At 38.0% G+C, this 20368-nt stretch overlaps 2 protein-coding genes and 1 non-coding gene across 5 annotated transcripts; 1 reads left to right on the top strand and 2 right to left on the bottom strand.

The window, feature by feature from the left end:
- Positions 1–283: 283 nt before the first annotated feature.
- On the bottom strand, positions 284–355 carry trnac-gca (transfer RNA cysteine (anticodon GCA)). The gene has a single exon. It is a non-coding gene; the product is annotated as a tRNA-Cys (tRNA).
- A 1074-nt stretch (positions 356–1429) lies between these two features.
- LOC134870892 (LIM and SH3 domain protein 1-like) lies at positions 1430–12600 on the top strand. Of its 2 annotated transcripts, XM_063893396.1 has the most exons (8): positions 1430–1682; positions 5251–5345; positions 5553–5637; positions 7461–7568; positions 8630–8737; positions 10677–10746; positions 10855–10946; positions 11829–12600. In XM_063893396.1, exons 1-8 carry the CDS (start codon positions 1614–1616, stop codon positions 12000–12002), a joined length of 801 nt encoding a protein of 266 aa, XP_063749466.1. In that variant the 5' UTR covers positions 1430–1613; the 3' UTR covers positions 12003–12600. The 2 variants fall into 2 exon arrangements, with proteins under 2 accessions (XP_063749466.1, XP_063749467.1); XM_063893397.1 differs by lacking the exon at positions 7461–7568 and having other exon boundaries at positions 1431–1682.
- Positions 12601–12784: 184 nt separating this feature from the next.
- Positions 12785–20164, bottom strand: LOC134870891 (kelch domain-containing protein 1-like). 2 transcript variants are annotated; one of them, XM_063893395.1, is made up of 13 exons: positions 19240–20164; positions 18545–18615; positions 18186–18303; positions 17015–17127; positions 16829–16919; positions 16618–16716; positions 16462–16536; positions 15964–16022; positions 15739–15851; positions 15199–15271; positions 15022–15106; positions 14562–14641; positions 12785–13165 (listed from the first exon to the last, which is right to left on the bottom strand). In XM_063893395.1, the coding sequence occupies exons 1-13, from the start codon at positions 19327–19329 to the stop codon at positions 13030–13032; spliced, it is 1203 nt and encodes a 400-aa protein (XP_063749465.1). In that variant the 5' UTR covers positions 19330–20164; the 3' UTR covers positions 12785–13029. The 2 variants fall into 2 exon arrangements, with proteins under 2 accessions (XP_063749465.1, XP_063749464.1); XM_063893394.1 differs by having other exon boundaries at positions 19272–20164.
- Positions 20165–20368: the final 204 nt, after the last annotated feature.

The raw sequence follows: 20368 nt of genomic DNA, 5'->3' as shown, positions 1-20368 counted from the left end.
ATTGTTTTTACACCAGACTGACGTAACTGCAGGAGTGGAATGTACCATTTTAAAGTGAAGGATGTGTTGAATTGTCCAAATAAGGCTAGCGCACTTTGGGAAAAAGAGGCTGAAAATGAATGATATAAATGTCACCGACAAATAACCTCACCCTATCGATAAACAAGTGATTCAGAAAAGGACATAACAGAAAGTGTTTGCTGAAGATATTGATGACACATTCACTGTGTCGTTTCAAATAAGTAAGTACGAGCAAACATTTTAAAAATGGAAGTTGGAAAAGAGGGGGCACCCGGATTTGAACCGGGGACCTCTTGATCTGCAGTCAAATGCTCTACCACTGAGCTATACCCCCGATGATAACTGTACCAAAAAAACAAACAATTTAAACAGTAAATTACACGTATTCTTGACGTTGTATTACAAGTCTATGTATATCACTGCACCAAAAAAACATTGTAGCAAGATTACCTCTATGGGTTTTAATCGTAACATAACCTGAAATGTACGTTCCCGGTATAAAAAACATAGTAGTTGTAGTGTCTCACATTACCCAGCAGAGGACGACAGAACATACTTTCCGAATGGTCACGAAGCCTCTGTTTTGTTTCATTTCTTTCACAGTTTGTTCTGAGTTTCTGTTTTACGATTTATGATAAAAAAAAATATCCCGATACGTGTTCACAACCTTCGTTCTTACTAAATACATTGCTATGTTGGGGTACTATCGTTTGTTCCATTTAAGGTTTTTTCGGATTGTCCTTCTTGCATTCGAAGCCGCCTTCATGTGCTCTGCAAAAACCCGTTGATCACCAATTTTAACTGGGATGTAAAAATTCAAATAAATAATGAACAGTGGAGGTTTCAAGGTTGTATTGGTCATATGCACAGCATATACAACGTCTATGTTGGCAATGAAAATCTTATATCCCATGCTCCTCCAACAACTCAACATACATGGTGCAAATAAGATAAATAAAATAGTGCAAAAACAGAGAAGAATATTTACAATAAAAACAATAAAGATTTAAGGATGTGAAATATATACATATGTGGAATACATTGAAAGTATTTAAATACACTGTACGGTAATTTAAATACTTTACACTGTTGAATGAGGTGGTATGGACAGATGCATATATTACGTATAAACAGATGTATATATGGCAGATATGTATAATATATAGATATGTGTATTATAAACAGATATGTATGGCAGATGTGCATTATATATATATATATATATTATTTTTTTTTAAATTTATATATATATATATATATATATATATATATATATATATAAATAAAATGAAAAATATTTGAATCTAATGGATTGTCCCCTTTGCGTTGTGATGGTACTTCTTCTACAACAAGTGAAACTTCCTTAATCCGAGGGTAAGTGAAGGCACCAAGCAATCTCAGCGCTTCACGTTTGACTCCTCCTCGCCTTGAGGTCGCAACAGTTTAATAATTGAAATGCCTGAACGCGGAAAAGAGGACGGTTCGTGTCCTGGTTGCTCATCATAGCCTGTACTTCTTAACATTTATTTTAATACTTGCTTTTTTAATCAGTATTGTTGTTAGTTTTTGGTTTTAAGAATCCCTGCGCCATCATGAATCCGCCCTGTGGAAGATGCAATAAACCAGTTTACCCAACAGAAAAAATAAATTGTCTTGATAAGGTAAGGTGATACAACTCTAATCACATTCATTAACCATATATCCCTTTTATATTAGACATTCACTAATATATGTCGAGATCTTAAGTCTATAATATTGTTGTCTGATAATAACTTTACTATAAGTTATTTAGCAAGCACTTTAAGGAGTGATGGAAGAACGAATCTACTCAAATACTAAACTTTGAGGTATTGATTCTGGTTATTGCGTAATATCTTCATGACTTTAATGTTTAAACTGTTAAATATGGGCTTTTTTGAATAAGCAATTTCCCAGTCAATCAGTTTTATCTTTAACAATACCCAATCATTTATTTGTAGATGACCTGTTGTACTATTAATTCAAATTGACTACTAGATCAATTTGTGACTAAATGTAGTGAGGTAAGACGACGCTGAAGTTAGCATCCGATCCAGAGTTTCGGATTCGGCAGTTAAGGGGAAAGTTAAGGGATATTTAATTTTAAGGCGCTGAGCGACCAATCCTCCTCCGAAAATGCAAAAAAAGGGAGATTTCACTTCCGTTTTCGCATCTAGACTACATTAGACCAATTGCTGATTTGACCCAATGTTAAAATGCCAATTTTTACAGTATAAATAAACATGTTTTCAGCGTGGTACAAAAATTGCTTTTGGTGTCTATAGCTAATTTCGTATTCGTGACAACTGTGAGGAGGGTGAATTTCTATATAACGCTCCCGTTTTAATTATATTAAGGCTTATGCATTATTAAGGGCGTGGTCGCTTTGAATGACAGGTTAGCGCCGTCAGTGGGTGCGAGCCGCTAGTTGTTGCTCTGATAGCTCCGCTAAGCCTCTGCACTGATAATGTGTCTTGTTTGGTATAAATCCTTAAAGCAGCAATAATAATGACTATGCAAGCCAGTATCAATAACACATTTACCATCACATGTAACTTAATTTATTAAACGAAATTAAAATTCAGTTTCAAATTAAACGTTAACGATAGCTGATTCACGGTAACACTGGCCACATTTCTTGTCAAAATATAGTGTTGCATTGTATTTGAAACAAGCATTTTTAAACTAGTGCAGTATAATCTCAATCAACAGATATATCTTTTATGTGAAGTTTTGCTGTATAGTTTCAGGTTAATTTACCTTGAGTAAGCCGACCGGCAACCGGGAGCAACTAGCCCGCAGTGTATGCTGTTGACTTTTAGCGGGATAGCGCCGCGAGTAGCATACGGTAGCATGTAGCCTAGCTTGGAAGCCTTCGCTAGCTTGGTAGCTTCGAGCTAGATGGGCGTGTTTCAGTCGCCACGCCCGCTTCAACTCCAACCCTATATCGATATTTGGATTAGCCGGGAGTGGGCGAGAGGTAGACTGAGAAAATGTCGACGGTGGGAGTCGCCTAATTTGAGTTTCATTACGGCTCTTCACAAACCTATGGGTAACGTCACGGATACTACTTCCATTATTTATACAGTCTATGATGTCACTACACATTCATTCAAAAATAGGTAAATTAAATGATTTCAATAAATAAATCTGGATTCTAAGGAAGAGGATTAGGGGCATATGAAAAAAAAATGTTGACTTTAAAGTGAGAATTATGTCTGTCTGCAGGCACTCTGCGGACAGTTCGGCTGCGGTCTTGGATTTTATTTTGAAATAACAATTTGAAAAGTGCTTTACCTAGTTGTAGTACCTAGTACCTAGTAGTTACCTAGTAGTAGTTACCAATGTGGTCTAGATTTGAAAAAAAGCAGCGAAATCTCACTTTTTTACATTTTCACAAATAGAATAAAGCTTTCACAAATCTGAAACTGTATTATAAAGAATTCTTAGCCTCTCTGGGATAATCTATTGCAGATGTGACAAATCTAAGTATAGTGCTTTTAGATCAGGACCTGGTCCAATGTGGTCTGGATGTGAAAACAGCAGCAAAATCTCCCTTTTTTGCATTTTCACAATAGAATAAATGTTTCACAAATCTGAAAGTGTATTATAAAGAATGTTTAGACTCTCTGGGATTATATAGTCCAAATACATCGGATATGCAGCGATTTAAGAGGTTCAAACAACTGAGGATTTGTCACTCAGTGCTGTAAATTAAATATCCGTTAACTTTCCCCTTAACTGCCGAATCGGAGGCTCTGAATCGGATGCTAACTTCAGCGTCGTTGAGGTAACGATATACTTGCCTCTGAAATATTATGAAGTAATATAAAGTAGCAAAAAATGGATATACTCAAGTACATGGACATTAAACTACTTAAAACATTACTTGGGGAAATGTATTTTTGTTTTAGCATTGAAGAGCTTGCAGATATAATACAACAAATATAATTTAAACCAAAAAACCGTTGTACTTATTGCCATAGTATACTCTTTGATGCTTAAACACTTTATGATTGTCTGATGATGTGGCTGACTTCACATGCATGATGACATAAATACACACTAAAACTCAGACACATACAAAGAGTAAGAGGCAGAAAACCACATCTCAGAAGGCTATTTAAGTGTGTGTGTGTGTGTGTGTGTGTGTGTGTGTGTGTGTGTGTGTGTGTGTGTGTGTGTGTGTGTGTGTGTGTGTGTGTGTGTGTGTGTGTGTGTGTGTGTGTGTCTACAACTAGATAATGAAACTCAGATCAATGTAACAGTCTGGGTTGATTTAATTGATGTAAAGACCCAATGCACAATGATTTATGTACCTTCAATGTATGTTTCTTGCATTACAGCATTTTTTATATATCAACAAAGATTTTATTTTATTTTGTGACGTTAACCCAATCAAGTGAATCCTGTAAACGGGTTACTAAGGGAGTTGGAGTACTGTCATACATACCTTTATCTGGAAATTGACAGTCCCAAATGCTGTATATATCCAGCAAGCCTCCAATTTAGACAACAGAAGAACCTGCGCAGAAGTAAAGCAATTACCTGTTTAGACAAGGCAGCAGCAAAATGGATTCAAGCCCCCCCAAAAAGTTATTATCAGTTTAAGTGGACCCTATATTTAGAATATTTTCACTGCTTTATCTTGCTCTCTGACAACCCTTTCTGAAAGGGAACAGAAAGCGTTATCTATGCTCTCTTAAGCCACCAGACTCCATTGACAAAACCATTAGTATAAGCTCACAAAACAAAGAGTTGTTTGTAAAAATTACACTAGCTAACCAATTGAGGCAGTGGGAGGCCAGAAATTCCAATGTTATGCAAAGAAAAATTACTATTTTTGTTGAGTATGGTGACTTTGAAGAGAGCACAGATAGAACAAAAGTCTTAAATGTCTTAATGTACCTCATTCAACCCCAATATAAAAAAAATTAACATATTCTTTTAACGGCATCTAAAAAGAATAACCATTTTCATTTAGTAATTTCTCACAGTAACATCTCTTATCATTTGCTCTTGTTTAGCAAAGAGGACGATCAGCTTGTGTAGAGCAGTAAAGGAATGTTCCCACTGTCAGTGAACGTTACATTGATGTCTCCTTTTTTTTCTTTCTTGCTGACTTCAAGTGCTTGCATTTGAACAACCAGCAAGACTTTTGAATATTTGACACTTTATGTCTGACTCTTTGCTCTCTTTTTGTTCCTCAAGTATTGGCACAAAGGTTGTTTCAGCTGCGAGGTCTGCAAGATGGCCCTGAGCATGACGACCTACAAAGGCTTTGAGAAGAAACCTTACTGCAGTATGTGAGTGTTAACACCACACTGATCATCCTGCTGAAACAGTTGAGAAAACCCTTAAAAAAACAGACACAACATACCATTCTATATCGGGGCTTTATTTAATCCAAAGATGTGTATTTGTCCCTTTTTAAGTTGTCTTTTTTTGGTTGAGTTTGGTTTATTTATTTCCAAAGAGATATTCTAAAATGTTTTACTCATTCGTTATTTTAGGCATTACCCCAAAACCTCCTTCACCATTGTGGCCGACACCCCCGAGAATCTGCGACTCAAGCAACAGAGCATGCTCAACAGCCAGGTGAGACAACCCTGGATCGTCTCTGCTCTCTTTCTAAGATACTCGTCCTAATCTCCTTGCCGTCATCCTGACTCGGAATGTCTTTCCCTCTCTATCCGTCTCCTCCAATCAGCTCTCTGTCCGTCTCACAGCAGGAGACGGGGACGCACCTCTCAGCACAAATGGATTCCTTTAATTTAATCAAATTAGACTTTTGACTGAGAAAGCTTGACTTTGATGTAAAAGTCTGAGATTCAACCTGAACAAAAATCTTGAGTTTTATATATTGTTTTTTCTTAAGTGATCAAAAACATGGAGTGTATAGTTTTAAAAGTCACATACATCTCTTCTTCCTTTTGGTCTCTCTTATGTCCGTTCTTAATCTCTAATCTCATCACACTGTCCAAGCCAGCACATTAGCCCCTGATAAACATTAAGCCCTGCAAGTCACGGAAAATTAAAAAGATTCCTTTACAGTTTGGATCTTACTTTGGGGATTGTGTTGTTTCTTAACATTTTTTTTTCTTCTGCAAACCTTTACATTAACTCAAATCATCAGTTTGTACTATCAATGTGGAATGTTTACAGAATGGTTTGTTGCTTTGCTTGTCAGCAGGATTTTCTGAGAATAACCGTTTTAGACAAATCTTGGTGGAAGGGTGTTGCACAGGCCATGGAAGAACCAATATATTTATGATTTTTGACTTGCCATTGGCAAACATCTTCACCCTTTGAATGCTCTTCTGGTTTTGTTCTGTTAAACTTAATACGTACAGGCCTTTGTATCTGTTGAAGTCCACAGTAGAAGTCCCATATTTGCCATATGGTGTAGTATTGGGGCCCCTATTTTTTTACTTCTAAATATACTTCTAGAGATATAAGCTAGCTGTTTCCCCCTGCCTCCTTTCAAGTCGTATGTTTAAACTAGGTTAATCGACTCTCGCCTCTAGCTGGGAGACTTAATGGACTGCTATGACCTGCAAGGCGAGGGTTAAACCAATCCATCAAAGTGCGGCCAATAGATTATTCTGTTAACTTACTCTTTAAATCCATCCCGATGTCCTTGTTTTCATCTCAACGTGAACTAAGAAAAAAAACCACAATGTTTAACATTAGCACAACCATTTGGTGGGAACCACAGACACCTCTTCGCAGAGAAAACTATAGTTCAGTTCTTTACTTATGTGAATTTCAAGTATTTAAGGAACCAAATGATTTTTCAGAATATAACAATTGTCTGAAACAAGCACCTGATATTACCGCACAGATTAGCTCCATTTTTGGTAATTTTTTTAAAAAAAAAGCCTTTTAAACTATCATGTAACATATATTATTATGCTATAGGATGCTTAGGATAACATTGGATCCCATTGACACCAACAGCAGTTTCCTCCTCACTCTTTCCTTCTGTCCTCTCGCCTCATCTCATCCAACCCAGCTCATTGTTTATAACCATAAAAGTCTCGGCAGGCAAGTTCTCCTACTGAGAGGCATATTCCTCATAGCAAGAACATGACTCACCACTGTGTGTGTGTGTGTGTGTGTGTGTGTGTGTGTGTGTGTGTGTGTGTGTGTGTGTGTGTGTGTGTGTGTGTGTGTGTGTGTGTGTGTGTGTGTGTGTGTGTGTGTGTGTGTGTTTCCCCCGGGCCTAAAATTACAAAGAAACGTTACAACTAGCCAACGCGTGTGTTTGTGTTTATTTGTTGGTTTGATTCAGCATTAATTGTGCATGCTACCACAGAATATCTAATCTATTTTCTGTAATTTGAAAAACAACCCTCTTTGGACTGGGAAGTTAACCACAGGGGAATCATTTCAAAGACTGATGCATAACAAATTTGCAGGCACTCTATAAGGAGGACTTTGAAAAAAACAAGGGAAAAGGTTTCAGCGTGGTGGCTGACACTCCGGAAATGCAGAGAGTGAAGAAGACTCAAGACCAGATCAGTCACGTACGTCCGGTTCGCCTCAAGAACTGAAGAGCATCAACTAATATATTAATACTAAATCCTCGTACGTCTCTATAGTCATAACAGCCAGTCGAAGCTTTAGATGTGACGTCCTTTCAACCACTAACTATGTTTGTCTCTGCATGCACTTAAAAATGTTTTCCCTTTTATGTGATTGTTTAATTATTTCCATTTGTTATCCAATGCTGCATTCAGGTTATATTGAATTTGTCATTGCTGACAAAAGAAATGCAGTTGATTCCAATTTGCATGTAAGAACTGCACACACTAACAAGTACCCTGTGACAAGTATGCTTCAAGTTCACTACACTTTAGCACAAATGAAGGGGTCATTAGCAAAAAGTTAGTGAGTTGTACATACGGTACCACCTATACAATAGTATGAGCACTTAAGAAACAGCGAGATGTCTTTAAAGTCATACCAATACACCATGAATGCAGCTCAAAACTCCCATGTGAAGGATAAAAATGTGCATGAATTAAAAAAATAACAGATATAACGAAACATTTCCCTTCAAATAAGTTGTTTGTGACGTTTGCTTTCTTGCCAAGTGTTAGACGAGAAGCTTGATACCACTCGTATGATTATGAAGCCAACTGCCAGCAGACGGCTAGCTTAGCTTAGATTTAAGACTAAAAACAGGGGGGAAACCGCTAGCCTGGCTCTGACCAAAGGTAACAAAATATGGGCTTTATGTAATTAACTAAGCAATACAAAAACAGAAGTGTAAAAAGGACATGTGTATTGTTGCTGGGGATTATGTGTCTTGGCCATGACTTTGGAAGCCTACGGGTTAAATAAAAAATATCTAATGCGTCAGTTAGTGAGCTTAAGAAGTGCTAATAGGCAGATGTTTTTACCTGTGGACAGTGCCAGTCTTTTTAGAGTCTTTATGCTAAGCTAAGCAAACAAGCTACTGGTTGTAGATACATATATCCAATAAGGAAAAGAGAAGTATAAATATTCGCATCTAACTCCAAGCAAGAAAGCAAATATGATTATTCGTCTTCTAAAATAAAATTAATTTTACTTAAAATTTCAGGCTCTTTACAAAGAGGACTTTGAAAAGAACAAGGGGAAAGGTTTCAGCGTGGTGGTCGACACTCCGGAGATGCAGAGACTGAAGAAGACTCAAGACCAGATCAGTAACGTAAGAAACTTACTCTTCGGCAGGTATTTGATTTGACTTTATGTTCATGCAGTTTCCTGTTTGAGAGGTGGCCTACATAACCAACTGAGAATGACCATCACACGGACGTCATTTATACTCAATTTAGAAGCTGTGGTTGTGGTTGCTAGAGGGACACATGACATTTGCAAGAGCACTGAATACATTTGGTATTTGCAAGTTTGACGATTCAGAAGTCTGAAACCTTTTCTTGAGTTGAGAATAGGGAAATATGTGGAAAGCAGTTCTGTTGATTATCTGCAGAAACTGTTCCCAAAACGTGATTCCCATTTTTTCTCTTGTAATTTGGGTAATCTACTTTTGATGGTTATTCCTTTTCACTCAAACATATATCATTATAAGAATTTAAAGAAGAAATTAATCCTTAATCTATTTTATGAATAGTATTTTTTTACCTTAAGAGACAAAAAAACAAGCATGGTGCAACAAACAAGTTCAGCAATCCCCGTAAGACACAACAGGAAAACATCCTGGTCCAATAATAGGATGGTAGATAGGGGATTTGTGGACTGGTACTTCACACAAAGTTGAAACACTGGCAGAGAATAACAAACTGCAGCAGGCAGCAGTGAGGGATCCAGCAGAGACACATTTCAGACATTTCTCCTCGGCCACTGAGGAGCAGCTGCCCTATATGGTCAAAGTCTCTCAGCTGTGAACACAAGCTCTCACACACACACCACACTTAAACCAACACACACACTTTCTCTTTTTTGTCTCATGAGAGTTGTGGTTGCAGATAGGAATGATGGGAGATAAGCTGCATGTGAAAAAGGCAAAATAGAGTAACTTATTTTTCCACTGGGAAGTTCCTTCCTTCCTCCCTTACTTCTTCACTCTTTTCCCTTTCTTTCCTCCCGAACTCCCCTTTTCTTTCCTCCTTCTATCCATCCTCCCTTTCTTTCTTCTTCTCTCTTTCTTCCTCTGTCCTTTCCTTCTATCATTCTTACCTTCCCTCCTTTCTTTCTTTCCTTTCGTTTTGCTGTTCTTTCTTTAAATCGTTCCCCCTCTTTTTTTTAAGTCCCACACTATCCTGCAGTCTTTTCCCATCAGATTCTCCGTCTGTTTTCTCTTCCTGAGGTCTATCGAGGACACCCAGTCCTCTTCCAGCCTCTTAAAAGCTGGAACTGCATTTGATTAATTTCATAGAGGCTGTGGGATTATCTGTCTCTCTCTGTCCCCTGGTGGACTCACTGGAAGTTGCATTAAGCGTCTCAACACTACAGTTTCTTTTCAGGGAGATGTGGTACAACTAATGAAGAAATACATCACAACTGTCTCCTATTTCTATTCATCTTTGAATAATCACATTTGTGCAATTATAATGTGAATCTCGCCACATCATTCTATAAGTTGTTGGAGGAGCATGGGATATAAGATTTTCATACGTTGTATATGCTGTGCATATGACAAATGAAACCTTGAAAGTAGACAAGCCCTTCAACATTAAGCTGCATTTGAAAATATAAATAGGAGCTCAGATACTTAAAAATAACCAATAACTCTTGACAATATTTCTAATAAAACACTCGGCATATCAAAGGTAATTGTTAATAAGCAAACTTAATTTATATATTGAATGATCAAAAAGTAAATATGTCACACTGTATATAACATGTGTTTATTTATGCCTATTTATAAAATGTAAGTTGCACATTCCAAGTTGTTTGTATCTTTAAAGTATTGTTATTTGAGATTATAAAAAGCACCAAATCTGAAATCGCACATCTGACAGCCCTGAAAGGTTTTTTCAAAACGGTTGCCTCTGTAGCAGAGATAAACCCCTCCTCCTCTCTCAGCACCTCCAAACATGGTGAGCTCCCTCTCACAGAGACCTTGAGGGTCAGCAGTCAGATTTGATGTGGCTTTAACATGAGTGTGTCGCTGCCTGTGTGTGCAGATAAAGTACCATGAAGACTTTGAGAAGAGCAGGGTTCGAAGTGACGCACCTCCTCCTGAGAATAGACAAGGTAGGAAACATCCTTACACTTTTTTTGACATATACTTCTTTAATAAACCATATTCAATTATGTGTATTTTTTTTCTTTAACTGTTTGCATTGTGGTTGTTGTGTTTAGACTATGAGGAACAACCCTGCAACCCTGAGAGATTCACTCAGCCACCGGTCGGACAAACGTGTCCTGCTCCTGTAGCACCACCTAGTGGAGGGGTAAGGCTAATACATAAACAGACACTCGACAGACAAAACTATTTTGACACCTGCCACTTATAATTTCATTGTTTAACATCAATTTGCAATGCAATAGGTCTTAATGTGCTGCTTGAGCCTGAGGGATCCAACACTGATGTTGGGAGATCAGATATGGGTTAACAGTCTGTGTACCAGTTCATATTTCACAATTTTAACCATGCTGTTTGTGTTGGATGTGGTTGAGGTCAGGAGACAAGTCAACTTCTTCCATACCTGATAGGATGACACATTTTTTAATGGACTTTGCTGTGTGCACCAGGTCATTGCAAGTAAAGTATGGATTGCTGGCCTTGCAAGTATGCCCTAAGTATGGATTGCTGGCCTTAATCTCATTTAAAGAGACACGACCAACCAGTAAGACAGTCCAAAATAATTACTTAACAAAAACAAAAAACTTCAAGGAGACACTAAGAACTACAAAGACAAAAAAACAAAACAAGAAAGCTCTGGAGGCTTAAAACACCAAAAAAAGGGGGAAAAAAACAACCACAAAGAGATACAAACAACTACAGAGTAAAACAACTACAGAGACCAAAACTACAAAAAATGCAAAGACCTTTCAAAAATACAAATAGACTAAGACAATTATCAAAAGGCATGTAAAAACAGACCAATAAACTAAAGAATGATAAGACAATTGTGTGCACATGCTGTTGACCTTACAGTTAAGCATGCACTTTGAGTGTGTTCCAACTGCTGATTGAGTTGACATTTTTTTTGTTAAAGGATACAGTATGATTGTATGGAAATTCAATGCAAATCACTCTGTTTAGAGTCTTTGTCATATGCCAGTGCAGCTGTGTGTGAGTGTCTGTGTGTGTGTTTGATCCCACTCCATAGAAACGTTACCAGGCCGTGTACAGCTACACGGCAGCAGAGGCAGATGAGGTTTCTCTGCAGGAAGGTGACCTGATCTTAAACGTGGAGCAGATAGACGAAGGGTGGATGTTCGGATGCAACCAGCGCACAGGGCAGCGGGGCATGCTTCCTGCTAACTACGTTCGACCTATGTGAAACTAACAGGCACCCTTCCGGCATGAGCTGCCCGTTGTATCTGCTGTGACCATCAAATATCAGGCCAAAATTTAAAATCAATTCTTTGAAATTAAACAAGAATCAACCCCAACCTGTTCTGCTTTGCATTGTCAGATTTTCAATTGGAAATAAAGTGAGAGTAGTGTCCGATGGCGTCTCAGAAAATGTGTTTAGGTAGAATGATATTTCTCTTTATGGAAAAACAGTGATTGTAAAGTTTGAAGTATCTGTAACTGAAACTCACAGAAGAGGAGAGGGGGAATATTCACAAATTCTAAGAAAAAGAGTTAAATATAATATAGTAAACAAGAACTTCAAAAAGTATATTTTTCCCCTCAGGAAACACTTCCCTGTTTATGTACACGTCCTTCAGCTTTAACGTGCAGATTCATTCAATGTGTCAAGTCATTATGAAATGTTCCGCATTTAAACAACTGATTCCGTTATTTTCTAAAACTAATTTTAACACTTTTCCGATATTTTGAGAAAGAAAATAATCATCATTTCGGCTGATTTGATTAAAAGTGGAAAATTTAATTTGTATGTGAAATCCCTTTTTTAAAAGACTAAAGAACAATTTTGCCTCATTTTTTGTTCTACTGCACACATTGTACTTCCACTGCATCGTTTCTGTTTGGTTGAACTGTGGAAGTACTCGGAGTACTTCATTCATAATTTTACACAAGTTCAGATACTAAGGTGAAGTCCTAAAGTAGATCACTTTATTTTTACCACTGATGATAGAAAACACCACAGTAATATACAACATATCAATTCCTTTATTCAAAAACAGATTGAACAATATTAAAATCACTATAATAGAGTAAAATTTTACCGAATCTAAACTGGTTGTTTAAAAATAAGGCAAAAAACATACAAATCTTAAGTTAAAACAATAGCACTTTCTTTTTACAAAAACCCACAAACCTTCCAAACGTACAAAAAAATAACATTTTTGTTTTAGTAATTGACTTGCTCTAATTAATAAAAAAACCTATTGTTGTGTTCAAGCTGTAAGAACAGGATTCGTAGAGGAGAAAAAGGCCACTCGCTTGTCAATTTTGTTCCGTAGCTTTGATGGCAGCCAGGTCAGCTGCTCCTCAAAAACTTCAGAGTTTTTTGCTATGAGGTCTTCACACAGTCTACAGAGGGAAGAAAAAACTGACTGTTTAGATTCTGCAAATATTTCTTTCTTGTTCGATAATAAATAACTGTGGCTCTGCTCTGACCAAAACTGATGTGTTTTACTTAGAACATTTGGAGGGGAAGGAGCGGCAAGCTCACCTGCAGCAAATACAGGCGCTAGTGTCTGAAAGTCGCCGCAGGCACCGGATACCACATTATAGGCGCGTGAACGTATTTGGCAAGGTCTCAATGTGACACTCATTCCTTTAAAGATTCTGTAATCCAGTTTTGAAATGAGCCAAGCTTTCCAAAACAGCCAACTTGTAACCCTGTATCCCTCACTAGCATGCACCAAAGTGAATGGCAAGTAATGCAATGGCGATAGTGCATTTTCTCATAAAAATCACACCAACAGAAGGAACAAACAGCCAATCACTTTAACTTGTATAAGTGCTTGACGGAGTGACGGATCACTGTGTTTAAGAGGAGGATTTAGGGATGGACTACATTTTTTAAAAAAGGTAGCTGAATATGATTGTGGTTAGTATCCTGCTATACCTAAGATATCTTATCTAAAATGTACCAATTGGTTTTCTTTGTATAAAAGGGGGGAAAAATCCTTCTGGTTCTGTTTAGAGAGCATTTTGCTATAACTCATCATCCACAAAACCTAAAATTAAACACATGGGTTTAACCTCACCTAAAACTTGGCAACAGAACAGGAACAAATAGAAAGTTTTATAAATCATAAAATGTATAAAACTACATTGCATTAAGCTGAAGCTTTTTGTCAAATGCGAATTACAATAAGTGTAATAAACCATGAGGATTCAGAACAAAAAAACACTTCCTGATATTTTTGGGGACAAACCATTAATCCAATAATATGAAATTATCGGTAGATTTATCAAAAAAGACATATCAGTTGCTGCCATTCTTTAAATAAATGATCCATACGTCACTGGTTGGTCAGAATGAGAACTTTCATAATCCTCAAATGCTTTGAGGGTTGAATGAACACAATCCAACTTCACAACCTAATCTCAAGAGAGCCATTTTAATCTTTCAATATAAACATGGCACAGACTAACCGACATGATGACAATGTAAAGCTCATTAGCATAACACCGTGTCCTGCTGCACACAGGGCCAGAGTGTATAAATAGCTGAGAGTGTTTAAAGAGTCTCTGTGGACTTTGTTAAAACTGCTTAATCATGTGTGAACGCAGACGACGTGCAAACATGCTCGCACATGCTGCCAATGTACATAACGAGTGGTGGGAACAAGAGGGGCATGTGACTAACCACTGACACATCAGGGAAGTGAGCAATGATACAAAATATGAACTCACAGCGGATTTTTCTGGATGGGTGTCATGTTATCAGAAATTGTACGTGGAAGGTTGAACTTACCTGAACAGGGAGTACGGCTGGGTCTGAAACATGAAGACGTCCCTGCACTGGTTTTGTGATGGAGCCCTCAGAACAGTCACCTGACATATACAGAGGTGTGACATAAAAAAAAAAATCTACACAGTTCTATTTCTATTTATTTTTTCGGTGGGCTTCCTGTTTAAATTACTACCACCAGTATATGTGCACTTGAGCCCCTTAAACCACTTAACCTTTTTTATGCAACACTTCTGAATCACTGAGCTATATTTGGCATGCTTAACAAATGACATAGGTTAGAAAATTTGAGACGAAATGAGGGGATTAAAGCAAATGCTGCAATTTCATTACTGATGAAACTGAGGGTATATAGGAACTTTAAGTTTTCCATTAAGATATGCTAAATTCTACCCCAAAAAGTTCATTGAAAGTGAAAAATTATCTAAAAACCGAAAACAGCCAATGAAACGTTCTCACACACCGAGTCCATGAGGAGGCACATGTTGCTGCTTCCCCCGAACACCACGACATCGTTGTCCCTTCCCAGGCACGCTGTGTGACACACTCTGGGGGACAGGTGAGTGAACACAGAAATAAACGCACCGTTTCTTTTTAAACATTGAACTACACTTAAAACTGACATGGACAAATTAAATACCTGGGCTTGTCCTTGTGTTGGTGCGTTATTTCTTTCCACTCTTTCTTCTGCATGTTAAACTGCCAGGCATCATCTAGCAGAGATAGGTAATGATGAAATGCAGATTAAACCACAGGTTAACCACATGCGCAATGATGATGCCCTTTGTTTATTCCATTATAATACTGTCCTTCAACCATGGGCACACTGGCCCAAGATACATAATTAAGACGATAATAAAATGAAGACAAAATATTTTTAGAGTTTCAATGCCAGGACCTCTGTTTGAAGTAAATACTTTTTATTGGAAAGTCGTTCAAACAACCACAAAAGAACTATAAAGACGCACAAAAAGGGACACAAAATGACCATAAAGAGCTACAAAATGATGTTTCTGCACTATGTTCTGTCCTTGTAGTCATTTTGTACATCTTGAGATCATTTTGAATCTAGTTGTGGTCATTTTGCATGTCATCAGTTTATGAGGTAGGAAAGACTTGGAGCATAGAGATAAATGCAGAGGTCTTTTAAACCGATACTTATTCTGTGGCCGACACTTACTAAGAGTGTTTCCGTCTGTGCCAAGACCGCCGTAAATGAAGAGCGTGTTATCTGATGTTGGCGTCATGGTGAACATGGAGCGGCCCAGAGGTGAGCAAGATGAGGAGATGTCACTGGTGGGAAGTAGCAGATTGCAACAGAGGTCAGTACATCATTTGAAATAAGTGTTATCTATAATAAAAGGTTACAACTACTTTTTGTGTGAAAGAGTGAAGGTTATTTTACAATTGAGTCCAGGTCCAGGTGTCCAGGTCTAAGCAGTACATGTCCAACTCAGCCGTTTCCTGCAAACACCAACGTGTTCTTAAGTAGAGAGTCCTGACAGAGTTTACCATTACCATACCGTGAGAATGAAAAATCAAAAGGACACTTCCAATTTAAATGGTCAGACACACATCATGCCAGAAATTGTGCAGAAACCAGGACAAGTCACTCGTGTGATTACTGCTTTTGTAAAAACAATTGGAATTCATTTAATACATTCGCAAAATTCAAAGTCAATGTCGCCTTCTGGAATTTATTACTGTTACTCAAGATAATCGAGACTTTGTTGTGAGTGGGGACTACAAGTAATCCCAAGCACTCTGCAACTCAGGCAAACACAACCTCTATAGATAAATAGGTCTAGTAGGAGAGAAAAAAAGTAAGTATTTAACATGTTGGTAGAGCTGTCCCTTTAACTACAGTGTATACAAGCTGGTCTTCAAAGTAAAGCCAACTCACCACACCACCAGAGATGTAACCTTTGTTTCCCAGAAGTGTACTTGCATGGCAGCCTCTGGGTGCAGGAGCAGGACCCTGGACATTACAAAAAACATCAATAAATACTTAAGTCCTCTGTTAACTACAGGCTTCCACATGAAATCATGTTGCACTCACCCGAGTCTCTGGCATGCTCCACATGGCCGTATGTGGTTCATAAACACTGACTTCATTGTTCCAGCCCCAGCACCTAAATAAAATGTCTCCAATGGTTGCCTGAAAAATACAAGATTGGAATATGATCTTGAATGCCAAACAAGCTATCTGCTTAACTTAGCCAGTAGTACAAATCTGGCCGAGAAAAAGCTGCATGGTTAATATTATTTACCCAGGACATCTCCTCCACAACAAAGCTTGATGACGGTGTGTTCTGTACCTGTCCTATCGTCTTACACCCATAGCCACCAAAGTAGATTAATCTGCACAAAGGAAAAATATGTCACATGTTGAACTACAAAAGCTGAAAGTATGTTGTGATAAATCTGTTGTGTTGTTTCACACAGAAGGGACTGACCTGTCTCGGTAAACCCAGCAGGAGTGTTTGTTTCGAGGTGAGGGTGTCGTTCCTTTTGTGTCGGTCACTTTCTTCCACATGCAGCTCTGCTCTGTGAGATCAACGCTGAACATCTAACAGGAGAGTAAAATTCATTGCAATCATCAAGCTTCCATCTTTATCATGGAGTGAGATGTATAATTGAGACATTTTGTATCGCTACTTATGATGTGAATCAGAATCAAAACTCTATCTGATGACAAATAGATAAACTGCATTTTTCTTTGAACACACCCTGGGCTTGGCTGGATGTACAAGACAAACTTCATATCTGGCATTCAAAACGAGTATTAAAAAATGCTTTTAATTAGTCATGCTGTCCTCTGTAATGTCTTAGAGGGATCCATCAATTTTAAAATCGTTCCACTTTAGATTTAACAGACAATGCCTTACAAAATATCTCTGTTAAAGCAAAAAAAAGAAAGAAAAGAAGGTGGATCCGAAACCTGCGCGTTTTTTAGAAGTACATAACCTTCATCCGATTAATCTCTTATAAAAAAGAGATAAATGTAAATAAATGTGCCTTTAAAACAGCTGGTTGAATTACGAAGGAGAATGATATTGTATTCTTAAGAGGACATTTCAATAATACCAAAAGATACCCAAAATAAATGACTATATTCTGACACAAAACTGAAAAGAAGGACATCTTCATATTTGACACATTATTGCAGGAAGAATTACCTTAAACATAAAGCATGCGCAGCACCTTGTTCCAGATATAATGTACTGAAGGAATTTTAAGTCATCAGAGAGGATGCTATCGGGAAGCCAATCTTTCACATGCTTTAATGTTCCAAAAGGTCTTTATTTTTCTCATACGGCCCAGTCTGCTCTGATTGATCAGATTGCCAGCTCTGTTGTTATTGGTCAACCGCTTAGAGAGGACCTGCAAATCATATACAATGTTTTGGAGGGCTAACCAATAGAAGCACGAATGATACATGACTTCACAATGTCACTGCTGTATTTGTCCATTTGAATAGTATTTTCGTTGTTTTTGGTAAGGTCACTCTTAACATCTCAATGAGATTTTAACCTGATTAAAAACAGATGCTCAGCTCAATGACTCCAGTTTAACGATAATACACGAGGGCAACAAACTGCCTCAGCTGCTGTCAAGGAAACTCACCTGGTTTGTGTATCCAACAGGGTCGCATCCTGCAAAGATGTAGAATGTGCCGTTTAGATAAGAGCCACAGAAGCCGGACAAGTCTGGTGGTCTGTCTCCGTTCATATCCCTCATTTCCCTGTGATACAAAAAGGAAAAGTTTGGTAAGAAACAGATGAAGCGTGACCTCAACCCTAGTGCTTTGGTTTACACTGGTTGGCTTTTTAATCTGGGATTTATTCAACAAATTCTCCCAGTAACTGTAGCCTTTTGCACAGTCCCTGCATCTTGTTTTCACAATGTCACACGGTCGAGGCCTACATCTACAGCTTCAATGTCAAGGCAACAGAGTGTTCATATCAGCTGATTAAACATCTTACCACATCCCGCTGTCCAAATCACAGAGCCATATCTCATCACTGGGCAACACAATGTCCTCTCCACCAACTACCTGAGAGAAAGAGGAGTCAAAGTATGAAAACATCTTTTACCTGTTCTCTTATCTGAGGAATAAAGCCACAACAATGCAGGTTTCAGATGTGTGAGTGGTTAAAAGAATCAAAACAAGATAATGACTCATGTTCTTGTGGTTTAATAGATAAATGTTGTACTTTTATAGCAACAATGAGGATGCAACAAGATACAGTGTAAAATGTTTGCTTTGCTGGAACATGTTCTGGTCTACGGCTATAAAGTTGCCTTTGAGAGCTCTCATCTGCTGGTTTCTGTAAACAGATGTACACTCAGTATCCAATTTATGTAGGTAAAACCAAGCAAATGCAGCAGTGCTGATATAAATCTTCCTTCCAAATCTTCCTTCCAAAATTATAGAAAAGTAACCGATTGTTAAGCAAAACCACAAAATACATCTTTAAAATGCCTTAACACACCGGTTTAAACTAGTTTGAAGAACACCTGAGGCTACATTTTCACAATCAATGTTTTCAATTATTCTTGGTAAATTGTCAGCATGCTACTTTACACAACAAGAAGAACATTAAAGTAACCATTGGACTCACGAAGTTCCAAGAGGACCAACAAGTAATGGATACTTTTAAGAAGCAAATATATTTACCTGCACAGGTACAGCTAGCCTGCGTTTCTCACCTTGTAGCCTCCCCACACATACAGAGTGTTGTCCTCTATGAACGCCGTGTGGCTGCATCTCTCCAGCCGGCTCTCCGCGGCGCTCCTCTCCGCAGCAGCAGCATCCATCCCGAGAGCTCGGTTTGTCCCGACGCAGCTCTCTGATAAAAACAAGTTAACTGTTCACCGAAGAGGGGGAATGCTGTGGGGAATGTTGTGGCGGCTCAGAGAGAAGAGAGCGGGGATCTGCTGCTCCGGGCTACGCAGAGAAAAGCCGACTGGATTGGTGCGTTCACGGAACGTGTTTTACAGGCTTTGCTGTCCTCACTTACTCCTCCCATTATCCGGATCCCTGTTGTTATGCAAGTGTATTCCTACGGTGCGTTTAAAGTCACCTTTTGTGGTTGCACACATCTTTAGAAAGTCACGGTAGCATTTTATTTACTATTTAGAAAGGTGTTTTCCTTGCTTTATAATACATTCATGTAATTTTTTCCCACTTTTGGGTCACATATTCTGCAGTTTAACATAACAATAAACCAGAGAAATAGACATGTTGACTCCCTTATCGCAGGTGTGATTGATTGCGTTGATAAAGAGTGCGTAGCACTCACACAAGACTTTGCTCGTGCATGCTGGCTTAATTGCAATCATTATGTGATTAGCAGCACCTGTGCTTTGAGGGAAGTCTGCTCTTCAACAATAGGACATTTTCCCAGGTGATAGTCTATGGAAGAATATTAGTGCCAGACATAAGATAACATAAACCAGAAGAGCTTTACTTTTTTTAAACTTGAATAATGTTGAAGGTACAAGATTGAAACTTTATGTGCCGGGCATTAAAAAACGTTGTTTTTTTAAAATTGCATTATGAGGATAAAGTTAAAATGTGGAGAATTTCAATTCAGTATTACAACCAGGCCTAAGAAAAAACGAAACACCACATTTTCTTTTCTTTCAGTTTTCAAAGTATTTCAGTATTAGGGAGAAAACTCATAATGTTGGGATTAAACATCAAACTTGAAGGTTATATCAAACAACTAACGTTAGCAACCATTCTGAAAGCTCTGTTTTCTTCACTTTTCCCCTTATTCCCGGCCCTCATACTATTCGATAGA

This window comes from Eleginops maclovinus, chromosome 10 (assembly GCF_036324505.1).
Source record: "Eleginops maclovinus isolate JMC-PN-2008 ecotype Puerto Natales chromosome 10, JC_Emac_rtc_rv5, whole genome shotgun sequence".
Lineage (NCBI taxonomy): Eukaryota > Metazoa > Chordata > Actinopteri > Perciformes > Eleginopidae > Eleginops > Eleginops maclovinus.
The sequence above is the reverse complement of the archived record's forward strand: the minus strand, read 5'-3'. Positions and strand labels throughout refer to the sequence as shown.